This window comes from Geotrypetes seraphini, chromosome 2, assembly GCF_902459505.1.
Source record: "Geotrypetes seraphini chromosome 2, aGeoSer1.1, whole genome shotgun sequence".
Taxonomy (NCBI): domain Eukaryota; kingdom Metazoa; phylum Chordata; class Amphibia; order Gymnophiona; family Dermophiidae; genus Geotrypetes; species Geotrypetes seraphini.
The window spans coordinates 8410318-8437538 of NC_047085.1; the positions used below are offsets into that span (position 1 = coordinate 8410318).

Sequence of the window (27221 nt, forward strand, 5' to 3'; positions counted from 1 at the left end):
ACATTCCATACAGAATCTCAAAGAATAGCAAGATTCCAGAATCCCAGAGAGTAACAAGATTCTAGAATGTCAAAGAGTAGCAACATTCCATACAGAATCTCAAAGAATAGCGAGATTCCAGAATCCCAGAGAGTAACAAGATTCTAGAATGTCAAAGAGTAGCAACATTCCATACAGAATCTCAAAGAATAGCGAGATTCCAGAATCCCAGAGAGTAACAAGATTCTAGAATGTCAAAGAGTAGCAACATTCCATACAGAATCTCAAAGAATAGCAAGATTCCGGAATCCCAGAGAGTAACAAGATTCTAGAATGTCAAAGAGTAGCAACATTCCATACAGAATCTCAAAGAATAGCAAGATTCTGGAATCCCAGAGAGTAACAAGATTCTAGAATGTCAAAGAGTAGCAACATTCCATACAGAATCTCAAAAATAGCAAGATTCCGGAATCCCAGGAGTAACAAGATTCTAGAATCCCAAAGAGTAGCAACATTCCATTCAGAATCCCAAGGAGTAGCAAGATTCCGGAATCCCAGAGAGTAACAAGATTCTAGAATCGAGTAACAACATTCCATACAGAATCTCAAATAATAGCAAGATTCTGGAATCCCAGAGAGTAACAAGATTCTGGAACCCCAAAGAGTAGCAACATTCCATGCTACCGATCCAGGGCAATCAGTGGCTTCCCCCATGTCCTTCTCAATAACAGACTATGGACTTTTCCTCCAGGAACTTGTCCAAACCTTTCTTAAAACCATCGCTATCCGCTCTTACCAGATCCATCCCCATGTGTGCAGAAACACTCTCTCACTAATGTCCACCTGCTCTTATGCCTGTGTACAGTATATTAGCTTAGAATCTTCTCTGGAGAAATTAAAATCTACTGTAAACTCAAAACTTTCTTCTGCAAAGATGCCTTTAGAGTCTGACACTGAACTTTCCAGTTGAGGTTGACAAACTTTTCCTAAGAAGCGATTCCCACTCTATTGTGATTTCCCATCCTTTCTCGTTATAAATTTTATCATCTCGATGGAATTATACGAGTTTCCCATTCCCTCCCGGTTTCGTGTTAGTCTCCTCCCCCTTGATTTTTAGCTAGAGCTGCTTTTATTTTTTTTACTGTAAACCATTTAGATATGTTGTGATAGACAGTGTATCAAGTATTTAATAAACTTGAAACTTATATAAACTAAGCACATAAGTATGCATTTTATAAAATCCAACTCCACCCACAAGGCCACCTTTTCTACGGGTACAGAAGACAGGGTTGTTTATCCTTTCAACCAGTACTAGGGATTAGGGAGCCCATCACAAAACTATTTACGACAAAGTTATGGAAACATTTTTTTCAGTCAATGCACAGAGGGAAATTATAGCACATGTTAGTAACCTGTGTGGTGAAACAATAACACAATTTGCGATCGACCTTGCAAGCTGCATTCGTCTGCTCCTGGGGAGGCTGGCCCCCTACTCTGAGGACATCTCCAACCCTCCCAGGCCATCACGTCCCCAAAGATGCAAAAGAGGGCTCTTCAAAAACTTTCCGCACTTTCATATTTTCGCAGGGAATGGTTGGGGCGGGAGAAGTGGTAAGAGGGTGTTTGTTTTGTAGAATGTGTCAGTCAAGCCGGCTCACCTTGCAGGCAGTGATGTAACTTGCTTTACAGATATTTAATAAATAGTGTTTATAAAAATGTGGAAACTTTTTGAAGATCCTTTGTAAGTGTCCTTCTACTTCCTGTTGGACCCCAACATGCTCCTACCCTTTCTTAAGTGACCACTGGTGGTCCAATAGTCACAGAGCAATTGTTCCAGGTTCAAAAGGTATCCGCAAACCCTAGTGGTAGTCTCAAGGTACTACCACTACAAGTCAAGCTGCCGCATAAGGGCTACTGGTTGTGGATACCAATTTGAAGCCTGCACTTGCGGGGAGAGGAGGGACTGGGGATCACTCCTGTCCAAAGACTCCTGATCCACCAGTGCTTACTGAAAGCAGGTGCTGAGGGAGGCCTAAGCAAGGGAGAGGGAGCTTGGGAGTGGAGTGTCCAGTGGAGGCTAGTGGTGTGGCCTAATCACTTTGGGGGAGGGGCTTCAGGGTATCCTCAGAGAGCATTTCTCCTAAAGGAAGGAGGTCCCGCCGATCGCACATCTGTTTGATGGCCCTGTCCCCTTGAAGATAGGGTCTTATGCTCCCAGGCAGGGAAGCTAACGCCAGCTTTGAGATGGCATTATTTTTCCTGGAGTACTGCATTGTGCCAAGTTACACAACAGATGAGGTGTTTTGTACGCTTTGCATCTCATTATTGTGTCACCTGTAATAAAAACAATGCTCAATTTTGCCATTTTGTGTATTGCTCTCAACATATATTTCTTGTTGAATGTAATTGAAATCAATCGCATAGGTGAGTTTAGAAAATGCAAGAGACAAGCTTCCGTTAGCAATTATTGGTCAGGCAGAAGAACAGAGCATCAGCTCCGAGAAGGAGCAGCAAGGAATGGATCCACCCATTAGTATTTTGGGGGGACTTCTACGTGACCTGGACTGGCCATTCTTGGAGACAGATGTTGACTTCAATGTTCTGACCCAGCACTGCACATCGTATGTTCTTATAGGTTGGAATTGGAGGATTCTCCACACGGGGCTAGATGGAGGACATGTAGTGTTATTAATTTAAATAAAAGAGTAACACAGAATCAATTGAAAGGCAACGAACACTTCCCAGATACACCAATAGGAAGACTGTAAACAGCATAACATGACATGCAAACACATGCTCAAAAACAGCCCAGAAAAACAAGCAGCGCTCTCCTTCCCTCTCCCCCCCCCCCCCCAACAATCTTCCCACTCTCGCTTAATACACCAGGAAGTTAAGCAACCTAGCTCAGGAGTAGACACGAGCAGAAGCTTATGGGAACAGCATTCAAGTGCGGCGGGAGCTGGAGCAGGCAAGAGGCAGGCAGAAGACCCATCCATCAAGGCAAATGCAGTGTGGACTTACAGCTGTGGGAGTTTGACTGCTGGGTGCTGAAGGCTGAGGAGCTAGAGAGGAGAGGAACGTTCTTTCCAAGGGTCACTCTGGAATCGGGAGGCCAGGAATTCCCTTCCCCTGACCCCTTCCACTCCCATGCCAGAGAGTACAGAGCCGGTGGGGAAGATGCGGGCCTAAGGGTCTCCTAGTCAATCACCCGAGAGCTGAGCTGTGGCGGCGAATGGCGACATGTGTGCACTGAACAGGATAAGGAAAAAGGTCAACAGAGTGTCCCAAAGCCAGCAGTCTGTCAGGGCGTCTCTTCTCCGTTGCATGGAAGTGTGGAGTGATATTTGCATAGACAGCAGAACAAAAAGCAAAATATAGTGTCTTCTCTTTAGAATGAGGGTGGGCAGGGCAGTTGTCATGGAAGAAAGCTGGTATAGGTTTTATTTTATTTATATATATATAATTTTTTTTTTTTTGTGGTTTTTTTTTCTTTAATAGAAAGTCTCTGGTAAGCTGGATAAGTGCATAGAAGTCCACGGCACCAAAGTCTAAAAAGTTTGGCTTCTCTGTATTTGTCTTGGTTATTACGCTGGCTTGTCTTCCTCTGTTCTTTCTGCATTTTTTTTTTTTTTTAATTTTTACATTTATTCTGCTCTGCAGATGGTTGACACGCACGCACGCTATGCAACAACCCCTTCCCCTCCCCCCCCAAAAAAATCTTCAACATTACTCCCACTCTAGTAGGGTTCTCTTAGCACTCAATATACAAATACTGTCATAAGAACAAGAATATATTAATATATTAGTCTGGTAATATTTAGTATATTCTCCAGTTTTTTCCTTTTTTGGTTACATTTTAGGCACTGCTTTTGGAGTACGAAAAAGAATAAAACATTGGAAAAAAAAAATTCAAAACTAAACTCAATTATTTTCAGCAAGCAGCTTCACCACATGCAGAGCAGGATAAGTGGAAACATTCCTTTGAATGTTTGGGGGTTTTGTTTTCCTGTGTTTTTCGGCTCATGCCACAGTGGGATGAGGACCCTGCAGTGCTAAAAAGTCTCTGCTGGTTTCCCAACTACAGCCCCTGCTCAGGCTGGCCAAGGCAAGAACCAGTTCAGCTGCATCAAGAGTGCTCTCTTGTGGAGTGGCAGTGTATCTGCGCCCATAGCTTGAGGAGGAATAAGAGGAGGATGAGAAATTCATGGAGAAACCAGAGCTGCCTGTTGCATCAAAGCTGCCTCTCCTGGATCCAGGCCGTGACCCAGTTCTGGAACCTGATCTGGAACCGGAAGCGGAACCAGAGCCACTGACGTTATATGGACTGTAATAGCCTTTGCTGGATGTGGAGGAGGCTTCCAGAAGTCGCAGCCCGCTGCCATCCTCAACCATGCTTTTCTCCATCGCCTCCTTATAGGAGATCTTCAACTTGGTTTTGGGGCAAGTAAGATATTTGGAGTAAGTGTTGACATCCCGCAGCTTCTGGGCAGTGCGTGCATCGATGATACCCTTTCGCAAAGCTTCATCTAAGTTGACACGGTTAGGGAGATCTGGTTCAATCAGTCCACCAGTCAGATATTGTACCTCCAAGAAGCGCTGGCCAGCTTCATAGTACAGCCAACCCTTCTTCAGGGCTTGTGCTGCAGACATTCTTGTCTTGGTTCTTGGATCTTCAAAGCCACTGTAGGCCTTTTGAGCAAGGTTAATTCTATCTACCATGATTTTGTCAACAAGGCCCTTATTCACAGCATCAGTGACAGAGAACTTCTGCCCGGTGTTGATGTCAATGATCCCTCCCGTGCAGGCTTGAGCTTCCAGTAACCGTTGGCCAGTGATATTATCTACAAGGCTGCGATGCATGGCTTCTGTGATGGATATTTTCTCAAGAGTGTCAGTATCCAAAATACCAGCAATTGGGCCTGTCTCCTCACTCGGATCACTCCATGAGGACAGTTGTGTTCTTGCAGCAGCTGGACTCACAGGATAAGAGGAAGATGACCCGACAGAAGATGATCTTGAACGGAAACCACTCATATTGCCCGACAACATGTCTGCAAACTCGGTAATGGACAAGGTGCCTGCACGGTACTGGTCCAAGGAGGACTGGTCTATAAGACCCTTTGCAATGGCATCATCGATATCGTACTGTCTCCCCGATCTTCTATCAGTAATTATTGACTTGACAACACCATCTGAGGAGGAGATAGTAACTTCTTCCCACTCACACTCCTGCTCTGAAAGTTCCGTGTAGGTTTGCTGATCAATAAGGCCTTTGCGATAAGCCTCATATACAGACATCTCTTTGCCGGTCTCAGGATCTACAATAACTACCCTGCGCTTGCGGACTGATGACTTTGAAGAGGTCTTTCTCTCACGCTTCTTCTCCTTCAGGGGCAAAAGGCAGAGTCCAGTTTCTGGATCTGTGATACACCTTTCCATGAGCTGGAGGTAAGTAAGGTTCTCTTCTGTATTTGGATCAAAAAATCCCTTGGTGTCATCGCTAGGATCAGAAAGGATCTCATTCATTTCCTCATCAAAGAGTCCTCTCTTATAGGCCACTTCTACCGGGAGGCGATGGCTTTCTTCTGGATCAATGATGCCGCCCGTGGCAATCTGAGCTTCAAGCAAACGAATTCCATGATCTTTTAGAATTAGCCCTTTCTTCATGGCTTGAAAAAGGGAGATCAACTTGCCAGAATAAGGATCTTTGTAACCAATCACTGCTCTCTCGGCTGAGATCAACTTGTCTTTGAACTCTGAGCCTACAATGCCCATTCGTACTGCATCTTCCACTGCTAACTTGAGGCATTTAATTGGATCAATCACATACCCTGTTGCGGCCTGAGCTTCCAGGAGTTCAAAGGCTGTTCCAGGTCTTATGAATCCCTTTTTCATTGCCTGGTAGACAGAAAACCTTTCTTTGGAAGCCTCGACATAGACCCCAGCAATACAGCTTGTGCCTTCCAGAAACCTTTGGAGGTTTCTTGAAACCTCTTCTATAGATGTCAACCCTTCCTGGAGCCTTTGGGCTGTAGTTTCATCCATGACTTGTGATCGGACCAGCTCTTCCACACTGATCTGCTTTCTCAGACCTTTGAAAGTTAGCTTTCTCTTGTCTGACAGTGACAGCAGGTAAAGATGACTATATTCATCTTGTTTGCATCTTTTGAGGAGCTGCAAGTAGCTGAGTTTCTCATCAGTGTTTGGATCAAGGTAGCTCCTGATTTCACTTGGCTCCGAAAGTCTGTCATTAGTCTCTCTATTAAAATAGCCACGCTGGTAGGCAATCTCTACTGGTAGGTGGAATCCAAAGCGTGGGTCAATTATGCCACCTGTAGCCAGCTGGGCATCCAACAATTTCAGTGCTTGCTCTGAGGGAATCAGATCTTTTTTCATGGCCTGGAAAAGGGAGATCATTTGCTCACTGTAGGGATCTCGATAGCCTGTTACTGCTCGTTCAGCTGAGAGAAGCCTGTCATGTAATTCAGGCCCAACCACCCCTTTTCTGACAGCTTCATCAACCGTCAACATCTCATTTTTCACAGGGTCTATAATGAAGCCGGTGGCAGCCTGGGCATCCAGCAATACATGTGCTACTTCAGGGGAGATAAGACCTCTCTTCAGTGCTTGATAGAAACTAATTATCTCTTTGGTGGTAGGAATTTGGATGCCGGCAACACAGCCAGTTCCATACAAATATTTCCAAATTGTCTCCATCCGTATAATCTCTTGAATGGTTTTAGATCCTTCCTTCAGCATGTTATAGATCTCAAGAGTAATAATCTTGGACTCATAAAGCTCTTCAGCAGTGATCCTGTGGCGGACAAAGTCATAGGAGTGCAAATCGTTCTGTCTAACAATTTCAGTCTTCTCGATGATCTCAATGATGATGATAATCATGCGCTCTTTTGTTAGTTGACCCGCTCGGAATTCTTTCATCAGTCTCTCCCTTTCATCAGCTGGGATTAAGTCAGAATGCATTAATTCCCACAAGGTCATAGAAGACCCTGCCATGGTACCCATAGGGATATCAATCTTTGTTTCCTCAAACACCTTCTTAGCTTCGTCCTCGCTGTATTTTGGAGCTGCCTCCACTGCTGCAGGCTTTGCTTGCTTACTCAGGGATAGGAGATACAAGCCTGTCTCTGGGTCTTTAATACACCTCTTCTTTAGCTGCAAGTAGGTGAGGTTCTCTTGGGTGTTTGGGTCAAAAAAACCTTTAGTGTCATCACTTGGGTCAGACAGGATCTTGTTCATTTCTTCATCAAAGTAACCCCGCTTGTAGGCAATATCTACCGGGACGCGATGGCTGTGCACTGGGTCAATAATGCCACCTGTGGCTATCTGAGCTTCTAGAATACGAATTCCGTGATCCTTAAGAATAAGTCCCTTTTTCATAGCTTCAAAAACCGAGATGGTTTTTCCCGAATATGGGTCTTTATACCCGGTTACTGCTTTTTCAGCAGAGAGAAGCTTTTCATGGAGTTCTGGTCCAACGACACCGGCTTTCACAGCCTCGTTAACGTACAGCTTTTGGTTTTTCACTGCATCGGTTATGAAACCAGTTGCAGCTTGGGCTTCCAGAAGAACAAGAGCTGTGCCTGGCCTAAGCAAGTCTTTTTTTCATGGCGTGATAAATGTTCATTTTTTCTCTGGTGTCTTCTACGAAGACTCCAGCAATGCAGTCACTTCCTTGAAGGTATCTTTTCACAGAGTCAGTCTCAGAGATCTCTTTCACTGATTTTGTGCCTTCTTTGAGTTGGTCATACTGTGTCTTATTAATTATATTGGATTCCAGAAGCTCAACTGCAGGAACTGGAGCTCGTAGGCCACTAAATGTCAGCTTTTCTTGTTTCTTTGTTTCGGTTTCTTCAATGATTGTGATCATTATCTTAATAATCTTTTCAATTGTGACTTTGCCGGTCTTATATTGCCTAAGTAGTTCTCTCCTCTGTTCTTCAGTGAAATATTCAGAGTTAATCAGTTCCCAGATGGTAATAGTCTTGCCTTTAAAAGGGCCACTTGGGACTTCCACTGTTGCCTTTTTGAATGCATCTTTGGCTTGGCTGTCGGTGTAGATTTCTTCTTGTTGAGACTGTATTGCTTGTTCTGATAATGGCAGAATATAAAGGCCAGTCTTTTTGTCCACATTGCATTTCTTCTGCAACTGGGAATAGGTGACATTCTCCTGAGTATTGGGATCAAAGAAACGCTGGGTTTCATCGGTGGGGTTTGTTAGGGACCTATTTGTCTCTTCATCTAAGTATCCTCTTTTGTAGGCAATGTCAAGTGGAACCCGGTGGCTATTAACAGGGTCAATTATGCCACCTGTGGCAAGTTGGGCATCTAGAAGGCGAATTCCATTTTCAATAGGGATCAGGCCTCTTTTCAGAGCTTGGAATAAAGAGATAGTATTGCCTGTGTAAGGATCTTTGTAGCCCGTTACAGCTTTCTCTGCAGACAGGAGCTTCTCATTGAATTCAGGTCCAACAACACTGGCTTTAACGGCCTCTTCAACAGGGAACTTCTCATTCTTAACTGGATCAATTATGTAGCCGGTGCCTGCCTGAGCTTCAAGAAGGTTGTAAGCAACCTCTGGCTTCAACAGATTTTTCTTCAAAGCATCATAGAAAGTCAGCTTTTCCCCAGTGGGTTCTACCAGGACACCTGCAATGGCAGTGGTTCCTTTCAGGTATTTCTTAACAGAGTTTATCTCAGAAACTTCCTTCACGGTTTTCTTGCCCTGGTGCAATTCATTGTATAGATCTTTGTCAAGGATTTTACTTTCTACTAGTTCAGCTGCTGGCACAGGAGCTCGGAGGCCATCAAAGCACAGTTGTTTCTTCTTCTCATTCTCCTCCACTACAGTGATAATGATCTTGATAATCCTCTCCACTGTAATTTTCCCAGTTTTATACTGACGGATGAGATCTCGCCTCTGGTCTTCAGTGAAGTACTCTGAGTTAATGATTTCCCAAATGGTGACAGTCTTTCCCTTGAATTTACCAAATGGCGCAGACACTGTGGCTTTCTTAAACACATCTTTGGCTTCTGCATCGGTGTAAACCAGTTCTCCCTTCGCTGCTTTATCTGTAAGGGGAAGCAGGCAGAGACCCGTCTCTGGTTCCGTTACACACCTCTCCATCAACTGCAAGTAGGTAAGGTTCTCTTGGGTGTTGGGGTCAAAAAACCCTTTGGTATCATCAGTAGGATCTGATAAGACTTCGTTCATCTCTTCATCAAAGTAGTTACGTTTGTAAGCAACTTCCAGGGGCAAGCGATGACTATCAACTGGATCAATGATGCCTCCAGTTGCAATCTGGGCTTCAAGAAGACGAATGCCATGGTCCCTTACAATGAGGTCCTTCTTCATGGCCTGGAATAGGGATATCTTATCTCCAGTGTAGGGATCTTTGTAGCCTGTAACTGCCCTTTCAGCAGAAAGCATTTTATTGTGTAGCTCAGGACCAATGACATTTTCCTTCACAGCTTCATTAACTGAAAGTCTTTTATTCTTCACAGGGTCAATTATGAAGCCAGAGGCAGCCTGAGCTTCCAGTAAAATGAGAGCAGTACCAGGGGTTACAAGCTTTCTCTTCATGGCTTGATAGATACTTATCTTCTCATTGTTTGGCTTCAACAGTAAACCAGCAATACTGCTCTTCCCTTGCAAGTACTTCTTAATGTCATCTCTTTTGGAAATCTCTTCCACTGTCAATTGGCCCCTCTTCAGCTTCTCTAAAGTCTCTTTGGTCAGGATGCCTGCAATGCTCAGCTTCTCTGCTGTTACCTTTTGCCGTAAGCCATCAAACCCTTGTTCCGTCATTCCATTTTGTGTAAGGCCATCTAAGGCATCTCTGCCATTGGGCATAGCTTTCGTTTGTGTTACGACAGTGGGTGTGAGTGGGAGATTGCCAGCAAGGTCGTCAGTCTGAGTCCTCATCTCTCTAGTTTGGGCCAGAGCTATTCTGTGTTCTTCCTCCATCTGTTCAAGTTTCTCTCGGAGTTTCCTGTTCTCATCGGCTAGGAGCTTCTCCTGTTCCTGCCTCTTCTTGTCCAGCTGCTGTAGCTCATCCTGCTTACGGCGGACATTCTCCTCGGCCTCTTTTTGTTTCTTCATAGCATCATCCATGCTGACTTTCAGTTGATCCTTCTCTTCTTCTAGATGTTTCATTTGATGCTCTTGTTCTTGTTTCAACTTCTGAGCTTTGCGGACTTCGTCTTCATACAAATTCTCTAGTTTGGCTTTCTCTTCCTCGATGTACTTCTCCCTCTCGAGCAAGAGCTGCTTCTCAGATAGAAAGGTTGTCTGGAGGACTTGAGTCTCCTGGCGCAACTGTTCTTGCTGAGCCACCTGCATCTATGGAAACAAGAAGGGAAGAAAGAAAGAAAAAATGTGTTAACTGGAGATCCACTTACATGAGACAAACATGGAATGGGGAGAACGCTCAGTCTGAGGTCAGGGAAGAAGAGGTTGCCAGGAAAAAAATGGTAGACGGGGGGTAAATCGCTTGCAACCTCTCCTATTTGTAATGGTAAAAGGGCAATATTGCAGGGAAGGAGAATGCCTCAAAACAACGTTTACGGTTAATCTCCTATTAGTGAAAATTGAACAGAAAAATGATTTTTAGCTGTGTGTGTTGGCTCTATAGCTCTATGGCATCCGTTTAGCCATCCATTAAAATATCTATTTCAGTACATCTAAGGGATCGTTTTGTCATATATCGCAGGCATAAATAATACACACATCCTGTGCAGATACTGGCAAGTTTTCAAAACAAATGAAAGCACACATTTTTGTTTTAAAAATTACATTTACAGCTGCTCTATATCATGAACACGTTTTTCTGGGCTCTTTTATGCTTACATCGGTGTATTTTCAGATTAAGGCTCACAAATGCCTTCAGGAACAGCTCTACTCACTTCAAGTGACATGCTTGCCCCAGGCTTTACCCCCTCACTCCCCCAATAGATAAGGCTCCTCTGTGCTTCTCTCAGGCTTTACCCCTCACTCCCCCCAGAGCTAAGGATCTTCTGTGCTTCTCCCAGGCATCACCTCTCATTCCCCCAGGGCTAAATATCCTCTGATCTTATCTGTCTTTTGTGATTTATCTGTTTTTGTCTCTACCTTGCTGAGACAGTCATTCCAGAAAAGAAATTCAACCTGGCCTTTGTAGTAATGTTTTCACTGTATAATTCCCAGGTACTTAACTAAAAGTGATTTTACCTTAAATTTAGACCCCTTGTTGTGAAACTAAAAGATCAAAGCTTGGCAATTTTCATTACTATTGGGAAATGGATCCAAGTGGAACACTCCAACACAGGACTTGTTCTTTCGCCTAGTAGCTGAACCCTGATCTGAAGCTCATCCCTTCAGTGCACATCAATCTCTCTTCAACTCAGTCACGGTTGAGGGATGACAAGAATGTGACTATGGACCATCATATGTCTGGTCGTGATCTGGACAGTCATCTTGGACTCCAGTGCACCTAACTGAGGGACTAGTTATCAACAGGCTCTAATGTAGATCAGGCTGGTGACATTTCTGTCGAGAACCGATAGCTAAGACTGAGGTTCTAGGTTCACAGCAGCTCTGTTCAAGCACACACACTAAATTCCCTGGCCGCAGCCCATGGGTTCCTGTTTTGAGCTGCATTCTTATTATCACTGGAAGGTGGATGGGGAAACCCAATCAGCAGCGAAATCCATAATGGAAATGGTCAAAAACTGAAATAAAAGATCCAGATGGAAAATTGTGGGTTTTACAGGGAGATAATTACATTACATTAGGGATTTCTATTCCGCCATTACCTTGCGGTTCAAGGCGGATTACAAGTGGTTTGTCAGGACATTAGAAGTATTTAGGGAGTAGTTTGTACATTTCTTTGAGTTGCTAAGGATTACATTTGAATTGTCATGGTATCAGAAGTAGATATGGAGTAGTTGCAGGTGATGCTTGGGACATTTCTGATTGTGTTAGTTTGGTTTTATGTGTTTTTTTGAATAGAAGGGTTTTTATTTCTTTCCTGAAGGTTTTGTAGTCTGTGGTCGTGGTCAGTAGGTTGTAGAGTTGGGGGTCGAGTGTTGCAGCTCAAGTGGCTAGGAAGTTGTACAGTTTTTTTCTTTTGATGTTTTTGGTTGGAGGGTGTGTGAATGGTGTGTGGGTTCTCCTATGTCTGGTTGAGGTGGATTGAACTAGTCGATTGTTCCAATAGACTGGGCTGTCTCCGTTTATTGCTTTGAATAGTAGGCAGGAAAATTTGAAGTGTATTCTTGCTTGTATTGGGAGCCAATGTGAGTCGTGGTATGCCTCTGTGATGTGGTCGAGTTTCTTCAGTGAGTAGACCAGTCTTAGGGCTGTGTTTTGTATCGTTTGTCATTGTTTTATCATGGTTGCTGTGCAGGGGAGATATAGTATGTTGCAGTAGTCTATTAGACCTAGGATTAGGGATTGTACCATGATGAGCACTACACAATCTCTGAGTAATACCATTTATTTCAGCATAAAGTCAATATTCAGAAAAATGGCACAGATAAAATCAGATTTTACTCGCATAAATATCCTGTTTTATCTGGGTAACTTTGCCCACACAAAAATTGCTGTGCACAATTACCCAGACGACAGGAGAGTTGATGTTGAGATGTAGTGCAGCTGGGGGGGGGGTCTCAAATTTAGCTGGACAGCTCTATAACTTAGAAACATAGAAGATGATGGCAGAAAAGGGCTACAGCCCATCAAGTCTACCCACTCTGCTGACCCAATTTTCTTATCTTGACCCTCGTAGGGATCCCACATGGGTATCCCATTTATTCTTAAAGTCTGGCACGCTGTCTGCCCTGTGTTGATTAATCTGAGCAGACAGATTGGACCACACCAATAGCGGACGACTTTGGTTCACTCAAACTTATCTAGGTATTCGTTTGCATTTTTATCTGGATAAATGTGAGAAGGTTGACCAGAAAGATTTGTCTGGCGATGGCTGTAAAAGTAAATGATCTGGAATATGAGAGGGTCAGATTTCTTAATGCTGGATTAGAAGCCGAAGAGACTCCTTTTACTGGCGTACTGGCACAGTTGCTCATGGTATCTCCAAACATATTTGTAGGGCCTTGCGCTAATCAACCCTGGAAGATGACTTGCTAAGGTATCCTAAGATACCAGATGAAGTGCCTGGCTTGTCTCCTTAGTGATTAAAAGAGATCACAAGCTCCGATTAGCAAAGTTAACGACCATCTTCCAGTGCAAGAAGACTCCCCAATAAATGGTGTCCTTAGCTAACTGCACACAAATCCTGGAAGCCTACTCAACTAGGGATAGAGCCCGTGGGATCGTATTCTACCAGGAGAAGCAACCTAAAGTCTGCTGCCCTTAGGTCCTGCTCCACTAGGGAAGGATGGCCCAAGGACCATTGCCTTGGAGCCTCACAATATGACTACATCCATATAGGAAGTAAAGCTTGGAGCTTCTTTTTCTATCTGCTGGCAGAGGACCATAACTCACTTGCCTGGACTGATCCAGTATGGACAAGGGAAGCTAGATTATCCGGACAAAGGTTTCTAATCTTATTTGGCAAAATGCAGAGTAGCTCAGAGAGTGAAGCGCACTCCCAGGTGGACGCTGCTAGCTCGTGAGCAATTTGTTAACTCAAATATGGAAAGTGAGGCATTCCAGCAGAATAAGAGAGAACAATCAGGCTCACCTAGTAAGTTAATGAAAAAGCATAAAGAAGGTGACTGGTTGGTGCTTGATCTCCTTTATTAGATAATATGACACTGACTCGACACGATCGTGTTTCAGCCTATAAAGGCCTGCCTCAGATTTTGTAAACTGAGAAGAACAAGATATTTTAGGGATTCACAAATATGTGACACTTCTCTTTTAGTCTTTAAAAAGACTTTTATTTGTTCACCTGTCGGCAAAGGAAAGATGGATACGGTTCAAAATTTCCGCTTTGTAACCCACATGGAGTGGCTGAAGGCAATGGGTGATCCCCTATGAAACCGAAACTGAGGCAGGCCTTTTTAGGCCAAAACACGATCGTGTCGAGTCAATATCATATCTAATATAATAAAACACTAGACGCGCATGCGCACTCAGATCTGCGTGATCTGAAATACCTGATCTGTGAGATGTATGTCCGTGACTTTGCAGACGTGCACATGCGCGAGTCCCCAGCCTTACTGCTTCCCAGCCGCATTGCTTGCCAGCCGCAACCGTTGCACTCCCTGCTCTCCAGATCGCGGTGTACAGACCGGTAGGGCACTGGGAGCTAGGGAGAAAGCAAGGGCTCAGTCTTCGTTGTCGTCTTCGCCCCTCCCCCCCAATCCCCGTTGAGCCTTCCACCCGATTTTCTCTTCTCGCGGTCTGGCCGGCTACCTTAGTCCCTTGCCGCCGCCACCGCCACCCTCTTCCCTTCCCTTCCCGCAGTCGACAAACCTCTTGGCTCCAGCAGCAGCCGCAGCACTGTAAACACGCTGCTTCGTGGCCTCTACTGCCCCGATTTGTTCTTCCGTGTCTCTGATGACGTCATCAGAGACACGGAAGAGCAAATCGGGGCAGTAGAGGCCGCGAAGCAGCGTGTTTACAGTGCTGTGGCCGCTGCTGGAGCCAAGAGGTTTGTCGACCGTGGGAAGGGAAGGGGGTGGCGGCGGCGGCAAGGGACTAGGGGAGCTGGCCAGACCGCGAGAAGAGAAAATCGGGTGGGCCACGAAGAGACAGGGAGGAACTGGAGCGGAAGAGGGAAAGGGGCCTGCTTTGGGGGAGGGGTGTGCTTGGAGGCACACAGCTTTGCTTGGGGGGGGGGAGACAGAAGGGGGGCCACGGAGACACTGTCAGGGAGGAATTGGAGGGGTAGAGGGAAAGAGGGCTGCTTCGGGGGGAGGGGTGTGCTGGGAGGCAGATCATTTTGCTTAGGGGGGGAAGACAGAAGGGGGGCTACGGAGAGACAGTTAGGGAGGAACTGGAGGGGGAGAGGTAAAGGGGGCTGCTTTCTAGCACCCGTTAATGTAACGGGCTTAAAGACTAGTTATCTAATAAAGGTGATCAAGCACCAACCAGTCACCTTCTATGTTTGTTTCTTTTTGCCTTCCACGATTTGGGAAGGAGGGATCTCCTGTTTTCTCTCACCTAGTAAGATTTCAGATCTAAGATATTACCCAGAAATTGTGTACCAGATTTTAAAAGAGTTTTGGAGCTTCAATATGTTCAGCTCTCACTAAGGATATGAAGTGTTGGTTTGGGAAATTCTGGAGTCTAAGAACACCTAGACTCACAGGAATAGCACACATCAGCAGAGGCATGTATTTTAAACAAACTTTCCCTTCTGTCTCATGTACGGTAATCCAAATTCATCTAGTATTTTTAATATTTGATAAAATATTGCTTTTATTTACCTATTTTAATTGTCCCTTACAATCTTTTTATATTGTACACAGTCTAGACATTTGTTTTGATAGATGGTATATCAAAAATAAAGAAACTTGAAACTTGAACATGCCAACAGGAATGCCACCATCAAAACTTCAACCTTGCTGCTGTCATTCACCTCCCTTGAGCATTCACTTTCCATATACTGTAGTAACCCAGACACTGCGTTGGCTGTGGTACCTTTGATCAGGTGCACAAAGGAATTATCCAGAGACGTTACTCTCTGTGAATGTCACAGAGCTCTTCATAGTTCACATACATCCTCATCTCTGAATCACTCTCACCTTGGCCTGAAACAAGGTAAAAAACAGCCTGCAAGTTGTCCTGTTTTGTCCAGTACCATATGTATATACATGGCGTTGACAAAAACGGGAGTAAGGACAGAGATAAAACGAACCTCTATGCTGGGGATGGTCATTAAAGGTAAACATCTTTGTGTGTGCTACCTATCTGCACACTCTCTGCCTTAATTCCTGGGTTGGTCCGCTGGATTTAGATAGCGAACGCTTAGGAGAGACAAGAAGTTGAATGAATAGCGTGAGCTGAATTGAGCCTCCAGGCTGGCATTGCTCCTCACAGGTTTCATGTGTGTGCTAACCCACCTGTTTCACAACCGAGTAGGTCCCTGGTCTTAGCTCCCAGTCCTTGAGGGCCACCAACAGGCCAGGTTTTCAGAATATCCCTAATGAATCCTGTATGTATGAGGGAAATTTGCAGGCCTACTACCTCTACTGTATGTAAATCTCTCAGGGAGATTCATTAGGAATATCCTGAAAGTCTGAACAGTCAGTAGCCCTCAAGAACTAGGAGTGAACAAGCACTGGAGAAGGTGGGATTGCCATTAGACAGGGATGGTGGATTAATTATTGTGGAAAAGACTACACACAGGTAACTAATTGTGAGGTGAATAGTGATGAAGGAGGGGAAGGTAATTCATGGGGGATCTGGGAGGTGGCAGAAAAGAACTTCATTTACTTATCATTAGTCTTATTAAAAACAAAAAACAGTGCTACCAGCTAACGCCATCTCATTAAAGATGTTACTCCAGTCCAGGTTTTCTAGATTTCATCCCCGTGCAGTCTGATGCTTGTACTACCACAAAAGGGTAGAAGATATGAGAAAAACAAGAGTGGAATAACATCTCATGACATGGAGTGTGAATGCCCCCCTTTCTATATAGAGAGGTCTGGTAGGCACTGCTGAGACATGAAGGTCTCCCAACAACATAATGTCAAAGAGAAGGCTGTTAAGTTAGGTACCTTTTGTGAGTTTTTCTGCAACAGCTCAGCTTCCCGCTTCAGCTTCTCCTTCTCATGTTCCAGCTCAGCGATGGCTCTCCTGAGTTCTTCGGCTTCCTTGCCACTCTGCTGCCTTTGTATCTCCAGGGTCTGCACCACAGCCATTCTTTCCTTGGTGGCCAACTCAGTCTGGTGCAGCTTGTTGCCAATTTCCTCGGCCTTCTTCTTGAATTTACTGGCATCCTCCTCTGCTTTGGCCTGAGCTCTGCTCATCTCCAGCACCTGCAGCTTGAGACGTTCAGCCTCGGCAGTGATCTCCAGCTGCTGTCGACGCTCGGCTTCAAGGCTCTTCTGAAAGCCCTCAGTCTCTTTGGCCAGCTGTTGCTCTATTTGTTCCTTATCTTCCTGGAACTTCCTTGCCTGTTCTTGGGCCAGCTCCTTTTGCTTCTGCAACATCTCTGCCTCTGCTTTCAGCCTGCTGGCCTCCTGAATTGCTTGCATCTTTTCCTTCAGCATCTTCTCAGCTAAGGCTCGTTGGTTGGCCAGATCATCTTCCGCCAGTTTCCTCATGCGGGCTGCCTCCTGCGCTTCAATGCTCAGGCGTGCCGCTTCCTCGGCCACTTGTCTCATCTTCTCAGCCTCTTCTACCAAGAGCTTCTGGGTACTGTCTTTATCTTTCATGATGAGCATTTTGTTCTCCTCCTCAATCCTCAGTTTCAGTTTGATCAGCTCTTCCATCTGAATTTTGACTTTGAAGAGCTCCTCTTCCACCTGAGCCTTCTGGCGCATGGCGTCAGTCACTTCTTCTTTTAGGCGCTGCAGCTCTTCATCCAGGAGAGTCTTCTGGTGGTCTGTTTCCTCCAGCTGCAACTTAACCTTGGTCAACTCTTGCTCCACCTGAGATTTCTGCCTCAGTGTTTTCTCTGCAAACTTCTTGTGCTTGTCCATCTCTTCATCTGCCAGCTGCTTCTGCTTGAGTGCTGCCTGTTCTGCATGGGCTCTCTTAGCAGCTTCAAGTTCTGCCTCCTTCCGAAGCTTCTCTGCTTCATCCTGAGCTTGGGCTTTGGCCTGGGCTTCCTCTTCAGCCCGCTGCTTCAGACGTTCTGCTTCTTCCACCTGCTGGCGTGACAGAGCGGCTTCCTGCTCAGCTCGGGTTCGGGCAAAATCAGCATCTTCTGCAGCTCGCTTGGCCCTTTCAGCTTCTTCCTTCAGCTTATCTAGGATGCTCTGCTCTTGTTTCCTGGTCTGCAGCATCTCCTGCTCCTTCTGTTGGACAATGGCAGTATGGGCTTTCTCCTCAGCATCAATCTTTTTTAGAGCAGCTTCCTGGGCCAACTGAATCTGCCGTTCTGCCTCCTTCTCTGCCAACTCTTTCTGCCTTTTGGCCTCTTCTGCTTTAGCCTTCAGGCGTTCTACCTCTTCTAAGGCTGCTTTGCGCTGACGTGCAGCCTCCTTTTCATCCGCCAGAATCTTTCTGACTTTTTCTTCTGCTTCTTTCCTGCGTTGTTCTTCCTCCAGGGCCAGCTGTCTTTGCTTTTCTGCCTCTTGCTCTGCTTTCTCCTTACTGCGCTGGGTCTCTTCAGCAATATTCTTGAGCTGATTCAGCTCCAGTTCTAAGTCAGACTTGCCTACAGAGGCTTTCTCAAAGTTGACCTTGAGAATGCGAATTTCTTCTTCTATAATTCGCCTCTGTCGCAGTGTGTCTTCTACAATGTTCTTCTGCCTCTCCAGCTCATTATCAGAGGATTTTTTCAGCAGGATAATTTTCTCTTCAATGTCTTGCTTGTGTTGGGTGGCCTGCTCTTCCAACAGCTTCCTCTGATAGGCTTCATCCTCTGCCAGTCGTCTGAGACGCTCATTCTCTGCTTCTTTCTCCTTCAAGGCAATCTCGGCCTCAGTCTTTAAGCGAGTGGCATCATTGATAGCGGCAAGCTTTTCTTTAAGAATTCTTTCGGCCTCAGCTCGCTGGCGGGCGGCTTCATCCTCTGCTATTTGACGCTGCCTCTTGGCTTCCTCTGACACAGCACGTAACTTGGCTGCTTCTTCGGCCAGCTCTCTTAACTTGCTGGCCTCAACCTCCAGCATCTGCTTGGATTTCTCAGTGTTGGATCTGGACTCTTCCTCTGCCCTAGATTTGCTTTGCAAGAGGATCTCCATCTCTGCCCGCACTTTAGCCAGCTCTTCCTCCATTTCTTTTCTTTTCTGGATGGCCTCGTTCACCTCATTCTTCAAGCGGAAGAGCTCCTCCTCAAGGAGAAGACGTTGTTGTTCACTATTTTCGGTCTCAGCCTTCAAGCGGATCAGTTCTTGCTCAGCCGAGAATTTCTGCTGGGCAGTGGCATCAGCTAATTTTCTTTGCTTCTCCAATTCATCCTCGGCAAGTTCTTTTTGGCGTAAAGCAGATTCTTCGGTCTTTGCCCTTTTTCTGGCTTCCCGCTCAGCATCCTCCTTTTGCTTTTCTGCTTCCTCCTGAGCCAAAGTCTTCTTGTGGGCCACCTCCTCGGCCTGGAGCCGGAGGCGCAAAGCTTCATTGGCCTTCTGGTGCCATTTCTCCAGTTCTTTCTCAGCTTCCTCTCTGGCCTTCTCCGCTTCATCATGCAGCTTCTTCAGGCGTTCTGCCTCTTCTTGCAGGTGTGTGACTGTGATGTGTTCCTGCTTCAGGGATAGCTCCAGCTGTGCTGTCTTCTCCGCAAAAGACATGCGTTTACTATTCAGCTCAGCTGCAGCACTTTGCTGGGCCACCTCTTGAGCCACCTTGATCTGTCTTTCCTTCTCAACCTCTGCTTGTTTCATCCTCCTTTCAGCCTCTTCCGCCTGACTCCGAAACTTCTCCAGGTCTTCCACGGCTCTCTGCTTTTCGCGTGCTGCTTCCTTCTCAGCCTGGACCTTGCGCTTCAGCTCCTCCTCGGCCTCTCGTTTCTTCTGCGTTTCGTCCTTCACCTGCTTCCTGAGCCGCTCGGCCTCTTCCTGAGCCGCCTTCTTCTGCTGCTCCGCCTTCTCCGCCCGCGCCCTCAGTTCCTGCAGCTCATCTTCAGCATTGGCCTTGTGCTTCTGCATGGTCTCCAGCTGTAAGCGGACAATGTGGATTTCCTCCTCGATCTTCCGGCGGTTGTACTCGACCTCCTCGATCTGCTTTGCTTTGGACTTGATCTCCATGTCAGAGTTCTGCCGCAGCTGCTGCAGCTCCTGCTGGATGGTCTGCTTCTGCTGCTCAGCGTCCACGGCCACCACTTCCCGCTTGCTGACTTCCTCCTGCATGCGCCGCTGCAGCTCCTCTGCCTCCTTCTCCGCCTGGGCTTTGGCCTTGGCGTGGGCCTCTGCCAACTGCGTCTGCTTCGCCAGCTGGGCCTCCACCTCGGCCAGCCGTCTCCGCTCCTCCTCCTTCAGCTTCTCAGCAGCTTTCTAGAGGGGCAGACGAGGAAAATTAAAGGGAAGGGGAGGGGAAGGGGAGGAGAAGAGGAAATAAAATAAAACTGATGGAAAACGGATGAATTCAAATATACAATATGAAAGTTAAAATGTAAATGGTTTTTAACATAAGAGGGTTAGAAATGTATGTAAAATGGCACACAGCCCCCCTAAGGGGTCAGAAGAATCGGAGATGCCGGACAGTGGCTTAGGCCATCAGACAGACAACAGATAAGGGAGCAGGACCAGTGTGTTTCACTGACCAGAGCTGAGCGGAGATGGTAGCTGAAAGGGAACAGTGTGCGAAGCAGGTGCTCTGTGCTCTCAATCAAGCTGTTCACAGGTGCACGGCATTCCAGGGTCTAGCGAGAACATGACAGCCGATTTGTAAGCATGCACCAAAGCCCAAAGCAGGGTGGGATGGAGGGGGAGGCATACAGCAGTAGCAACCTGCGCACCTACACCAGGCCTCCTTCCTTTCCCCCCCCCCAGCCTCAGATTGCCAACTGAAGGGAGATCAGAGCAGCCCCACCCCCGTTTCTGTCCTCACCAGAGCAACGGGACTTTTATGAGACAGACAGCAATCGGTTCTGTTCAGCAAGATCTCTTGGGTTCTGAACTGTGGGGTACCACAAGAATCCACACTGTCACCTATTTAATTTTATGTCTACACCATTGTATTGCAAACTGTGTGCCTCCTGAGAGGCACACTGAGAAAGAGGAGAGGCGCCAGCTGATTGCCTACAGGACACGCCTCTCGTGGCGAGTGTCGCGTCCTGTAGGCAATCAGCGAACGCCCGCGCCTCTCTTTCTCTCCGGCCATCTTCCCTGCTGGCAACCCCCCCCCCCCCCACTGACGTCTCAGGGCCATTCGTGCACTCCGACGTGACGACGTCACGCGCACAGGTGCCTCAAGCCACGGCTACTACCTTTTGTGTGCCGCGGCTCAAGAAAGTTTGCGGGACACGAGTCCACACAATGCCTTTAGCTGAGCAGATTCAGTCAATGGTCACAAAACTCTACATCTATGCCAACGGTGGGTAACTACTCGTAGCCAGTACACCCACAGCTTTGAGTAAACTCAGTGTCACATTAACGGCAACTCAGGAATGGGCAGGAAACAGCAAACTCTGCTTGAACCCAGGCAAAACAGAGATCCTGTGGGTTCCCAACACAAGTGGACAAGTAACTGACTTCCAAAATACCTTTTGGGAAGTATGAACTTCCCCTAATATCAAAGGTCAGGAATCATCGCTTACTTTGATCCCACAGGCTCAAAAGGTCTTTAAAAATTGTTGCTATCACCTGTGGAAACTATGAAATCTCTCTCTTTATATTGAAGAGAGTCCAATCATGACAATGTCAGGCCTGGACTACTTTAATGCTCTGTTCATTTACCAAACAAAAAGTTTGCACCAGCTCCAACTAATTCAGAAAGTAAAGAAGGAGTGATCGTAAAGAAGGAGTATCACACCAGTCCTGAAAAATCTGTGCTGACTCCCACTGCCTTACAGGGCCAAATGCAAAACTCCATCTTTGGTTCTCAAAGCCCTCAGACAAAATAGGTTAGACTACCTAAAGTATAAGTTAGTCTTCTTTGATGCCTTTAAGGTCCTCTCAAGGAGGATAATTATCTGTACCTTCTTTAGAAGAAATTGCAAAATGTGGCTCCTACCAGTGAGCCTTCTCAGGAGTAGCCCCCATACTCTGGAACTCGCTCCCAGAGAGGCAACACCTAACCCAAGACTACCTCTTCTTCATGAAGCAGGTGAAAACCTGGCTCGTCTCCCAAGTCTTTAATTCACATGGACTAGCTTGGTACTTGGGACCTGGGTTGGCCACTGTTGGAAACAAGAGACTGGGCTTGATGGACCTTCGGTCTGTCCCAGTACGCCAGTTCTTATGTGAGCCAAGTATGACACAGTCCAGCCATTGTGACATCACTGCTGAGGTTGGCTCTTAGGCATTGGTGGAATGAGGCATTATGACATCACAATCTCAGCTCTGGAAGGTTGCTACTCTTTGTGTTTCTGTCAGGTACTTGGGACCTGGGTTGGCCACTGTTGGAAACAGGATTCTGGGCTTGATTTATCTTCCGCCTGTCTTATGTGAGTCAAGTGTAGGACAATCCAGCCATTATGACATCACTGGTGAGTTTGGCTCTTAGGCATTGGTGGAATCAGACATTATGACATCACAATCTCAGCTCTGGAATGTTGCTACTCTTTGGGTTTCTGCCTGGTACTTGGGACCTGGGTTGGCCACTGTTGGAAACAGGACACTGGGCTCGATGGACCTTCGGTCCGTCCCACTATGGCAGCTCTTATGTTCTTAATTTGCCACACGTTCTGTAACTAAGTCCAGGTCCTCAATTTTAGCCACCCATCTATTTCTGCCAAGAACCTTGCCCTATCTCTATGTCTCAACCGCACATGCCCCCTTGGCTGCCTCTAAAGATGTTTCATTGCATTGTACCGACATTATGAGCATCATATCTATATTGTTTGATTGTTCTGATGTGTAGCTTAAATGCTTTAATTTGTACTGTGGTGACATCTACTGTATGTTATATGATTGTTGACTATTAAAGTATCATTTGTTTTAAACTGATATTTACAATTTTCTGTTATATGGTTGTTCTGCGTTAAACGTGTCTATTTTTGAAATTGTACAGTTAGTCCTCTGACAAGGATTCAATTTGTCATCTCCAAATTTACCTCATTGACTGTTTTTATACTTCTAGGTGGACCATTTCACTATTGTAAAACGTAAGGTTTAACAGGGAATAATTTAAACTTTTTATCATCTTTGCTAAACTAATTTTCATGGAGAGATGAGGAAACCAACCTATGCTTGTCTGAAAACCCCAAGTCCCACCATGATATGGAAGAAGCCTTAGATATTATGTTCTATTCCCAGTATCACCAGCAAGCAGCCATCCAGTATAGATCTTACATTCCAGCAGAGAAAACTGGTGACCCCAGCACAGCTGCTGGTTCCTGTCTGGCTTTATTTATTGGGATTTATTAACTACCTTTATGAGGAGATTCATCCAAGGTACACTCTTCTCTGGGAGTGGAGAACTAGCCCTAATGGTTAGTGCAGCGGCCTATAAACCAGGAGCACTATCTGGCGAAGGACGTAAGAAGACTTGAAGTGGTCCAGAAAAAGCGACGAAAACGATAGGAGGTTTGCGCCAGAAGACATATGAGGAGAGACTGGAAGCCCTGAATATATATACCCTAGAGGAAAGGAGGGACAGGGGAGATATGATTCAGACGTTCAAATACTTGAAGGGTATTAACGTAGAACAATATATTTTCCAGAGAAAGGAAAACGGTAAAACCAGAGGATATAATTTGAGGTTGAGGGGGTGGTAGATTCAAGAGCAATGTTAGGAAATTCTACTTTACAGAGAGGGAGGTGGATGCCTGGAATGCGCTCCTGAGAGAGGTGGTAGAGAGGAAATGGTGACCGAGTTCAAAGAAGCAAGGGATGAACACAGAGGATCTAGAATCAGAAAATAATATTAAAAATTGAACTAAGGCCAGTACTGGGCAGACTTGCACAGTCTGTACATGGCCGTTTGGGGGAGGATGGGCTGGGAGGGTGTAGATGGACTGGAGTAGGTTTTGACAGAGATTTCGGCAGTTGGAACCCAAGCACAGAACCTGGTAGAGCTTTGAATTCTTGCCCAGAAATAGCTAAGAAGAAAAAATTAAAACAATTTAAATTGAATCAGGTTGAGCAGATTGGATGGACAAGTCACTTAACCCTCCGGTGCCCAAGGTACAAAGAAGGGTGGTGGATGCCTGGAACACCCTTTTGAGGGAGGTGGTGGAGAGGAAAACGGTGACGGAATTCATAAAAGCATGGGATGAACACAGAGGATTGTGAAAGGGCAGACTTTCACAGTCTAAATCTCGCAAATGAGATGGTTTGGATAGGCAGGAGTGAGCTTGTGAGAAATGGATGAGGCCCTGGTGCGAGGAAGAAAGATTGCACTTCGTGCGCAACTGGATGACATTCTGGGGGAAGTGCAAGCTAATTCAGAAAGGATGGACTCCACCTCAGTGGCGACAGAACGAGGCTGTTTGCAAGCAACATCAAGAGAGAAGTTTTTAAATTAGGAAGAAGGGGAAAGCAGACAGTCGACCAAGAGTCGATGGTTCAGGAACCAGTATACCCAGAGGATACCGTGCAGGAAAATAGCGGGGAAGACTCACTGGATCATAGGCAAGACAGAAATCCTGACAGATCAAAAGGGACACAAGAGGGAAGGAAATGCAAGAAAGTAACAGGCCACAAACTCAAGTGTATGTACACCAGGGGTGTCAAAGTCCCTCCTCGAGGGCCACAATCCAGTCGGGTTTTCAGGATTTCCCCAATGAATATGCATGAGATCTATTTGCATGCACTACTTTCATTGTATGCTAATAGATCTCATGCATATTCATTGGGGAAATCCTGAAAACCCGACTGGATTGCGGCCCTCGAGGAAAGACTTTGACACCTCTGATTTACACGAACACAAGGAGCCTAAGGAATAAGATGGGGGAATTGGAAGCTATGGCACAAAAAGATAACCTCAACATCAGCGGCATCACGGAAACTTTGGGGAACAAGGAAAACGTCTGGGACACTGTGCTACCGGGATACAAGCTATACCGTAGAGACAGAGTGGGTCAAAAAGGTGGGGGTAGTGCCCTATACGTCAAAGAGGGAATTGAGAACATGCCAGAAATGAAAAATAAGGTAGAGTCTCTATGGGTCAAAATTCTGAGAACAAATGGAGCTGAAAACCCAAGAAAGGGACTTGGGGGTAATGGTGGACATGACAATGAAGCCGGTGGCACAGTGCGCAGCAGCCGCTAAGAAGGCAAATAGAATGCTAGGCATAATCAAGAAGGGTATTACAACCAGAACGAAAGAAGTTATCCTGCCGTTGTATCGGGCAATGGTTTGTCCACATCTGGAGTACTGCGTCCAATATTGCTCGCCATACCTTAAGAAGGATTTGGCGTTACTTGAGAGGGTTCAGAGGAGAGCGACACGTCTGATAAAAGGGATGGAAAACCTTTCATACGCTGAGAGATTGGAAAAACTGGGACTCTTTTCCCTGGAGAAGAGGAGACTTAGAGGGGATATGATAGAGACTTACAAGATCATGGAAGGCATAGAGAGAGTGGAGAGGGACAGATTCTTCAAACTTTCGAAAAATAAAAGAACAAGAGGGCATTCGAAAAAGTTGAAAGGGGACAGATTCAAAACCAATGCTAGGAAGTTCTTCTTCACCCAATGTGTGGTGGACACCTGGAATGTGCTTCCAGAGGACGTAATAGGGCAGAGTACGGTACTGGGGTTCAAGAAAGGACTGGACAATTTCCTGCTGGAAAAGGGGATAGAGGGGTATAGATAGAGGATTACTGCACAGGTCCTGGACCTGTTGGGCCACCGCGTGTGCGGACTGCTGGGCACGATGGACCTCTGGTCTGACCCAGCGGAGGCACTGCTTATGTTCTTATGAAAACGAAGATCGGCATCTACTACCGACCCCCAGGGCAGTCCGAAGAAATTGATGAAGAAATGACGGATGATATTAAACACAACTGCAAGGGTGCAAGGAAGGCAACGCAGTTATCATGGGTGACTTCAATTATCCGGGGATAGACTGGAATCTAGGCACCTCCGGCTGCGGTAGGGAGACCAAGTTCCTGGATGCTGTAGGCGATTGCTTCCTGGAACAACTTGTCAAGGAAAATACAAGAGGAAATGCAATTCTGGATTTAATTCTATATGGACTACGAGGACCGACGCAAGATATATAAGTAGAAGGGACGCTGGGAAGCAGTGATCACAATATGATCCAATTCAACCTGGACACAAGGGCAAAACATTGATCCAGAATGACGGCCACGGCACTGAACTTCCGAAAAGGGAATTACGAAGGGATGAGACTCATGGTGGGGAAGAAGATTAAGAAGAGGATAAGCACTGTAAAAACGCTAGAGCAAGCTTGGTCCCTTTTTAAGGACACAGTCCTTAAAAACAAAGAACTGGCGTGGCTCACTGTAGAGGTGAAGGAAGCAATCAGGGACAAGAAGACTTCGTTTTAAGGAATGGAAAAGGTCAAAAACAGAGATAATGAAGGGAATAAGCACAAACAATATCAAAGCAGGTTCCATAAGGCGGTTAGAGGGGCCAGAAGAGACTTAGAGGATAAAATAGCCAAGGAGGCAAAAAACTTCAAGCCGTTCTTTCGATATATTAAGGGGAAATGATCCGCGAAGGAAGTGGTGGAGCCTTTGGATGACCATGGAATAAAGGGGGGCAAAAGGAGCTAAAGGAGGGCAAAGCCATTGCCAAAAAACTGAACACATTTTTTATGTCTGTATTTATCGAAGAGGACATACACAACATACCGGAAGCCGACAGGTTATACGCAGGAATTGAAGACAAGAAACTGACAGGGTTGACGGTCAGTCTAGAAGAGGTATGCAGGCAGATTGATAGGCTTAAAAACGATAAATCTCCGGGACCGGATGGCATCCATCCGAAGTTATTCAGAGTAATGAAGATGCAGAAGGCTTGCGAAGACCAGCAACGTGACAAAAACAAGCTTGAGATATGGGCCCTGACATGGCAAATGAGGTTTAACGTGCATAAGTGTAAGGTGATGCATGTCGGTAACAAAAATCTTATACACAAATACAGGATGTCCGGTGTGGTACTCGGAGAGACCTCCTAGAAAAGAGACTTGGGAGTATTGGTTGACAGGTCAATGAAGCCGTCCGCAGCTGCGAAAAGGACCAACAGAATGCTAGGAAATATTAAGAAGGGGATCATAAACAGATCGGACAAGGTTATTATGCCGCTGTACCGGGCCATGGTACGCCCCCACCTGGAATACTGCATCCAGCACTGGTCGCCATACATGAAGAAGGACACAGTACTACTTGAAAGGGTCCAGAGAAGAGCGACTAAAATGGTTAAGGGGCTGGAGGAGTTGCCGTACAGTGAGAGATTAGAGAAAATGGGCCTCTTCTCCCTTGAAAAGAGGAGGCTGAGAGGAAACATAGAAACATAGAAGATGACGGCAGAAAAGGGCTACAGCCCATCAAGTCTGCCCACTCTGCTTACCCACCCCCTGTCTATGCCCTAATGACCCA

General features: G+C 46.0%; 1 protein-coding gene across 1 annotated transcript in view; it reads right to left on the reverse strand.

The window, feature by feature from the left end:
- The window catches only part of PLEC (plectin), a 523889-nt gene that overhangs the window by 252531 nt on the left and 244137 nt on the right, over nt 1-27221 (reverse strand). The window contains 3 exon segments of the mRNA XM_033935291.1: nt 4006-7602; nt 7604-10339; nt 16666-20046. Coding sequence (XP_033791182.1) covers nt 4006-7602; nt 7604-10339; nt 16666-20046 — 9714 coding nt within the window.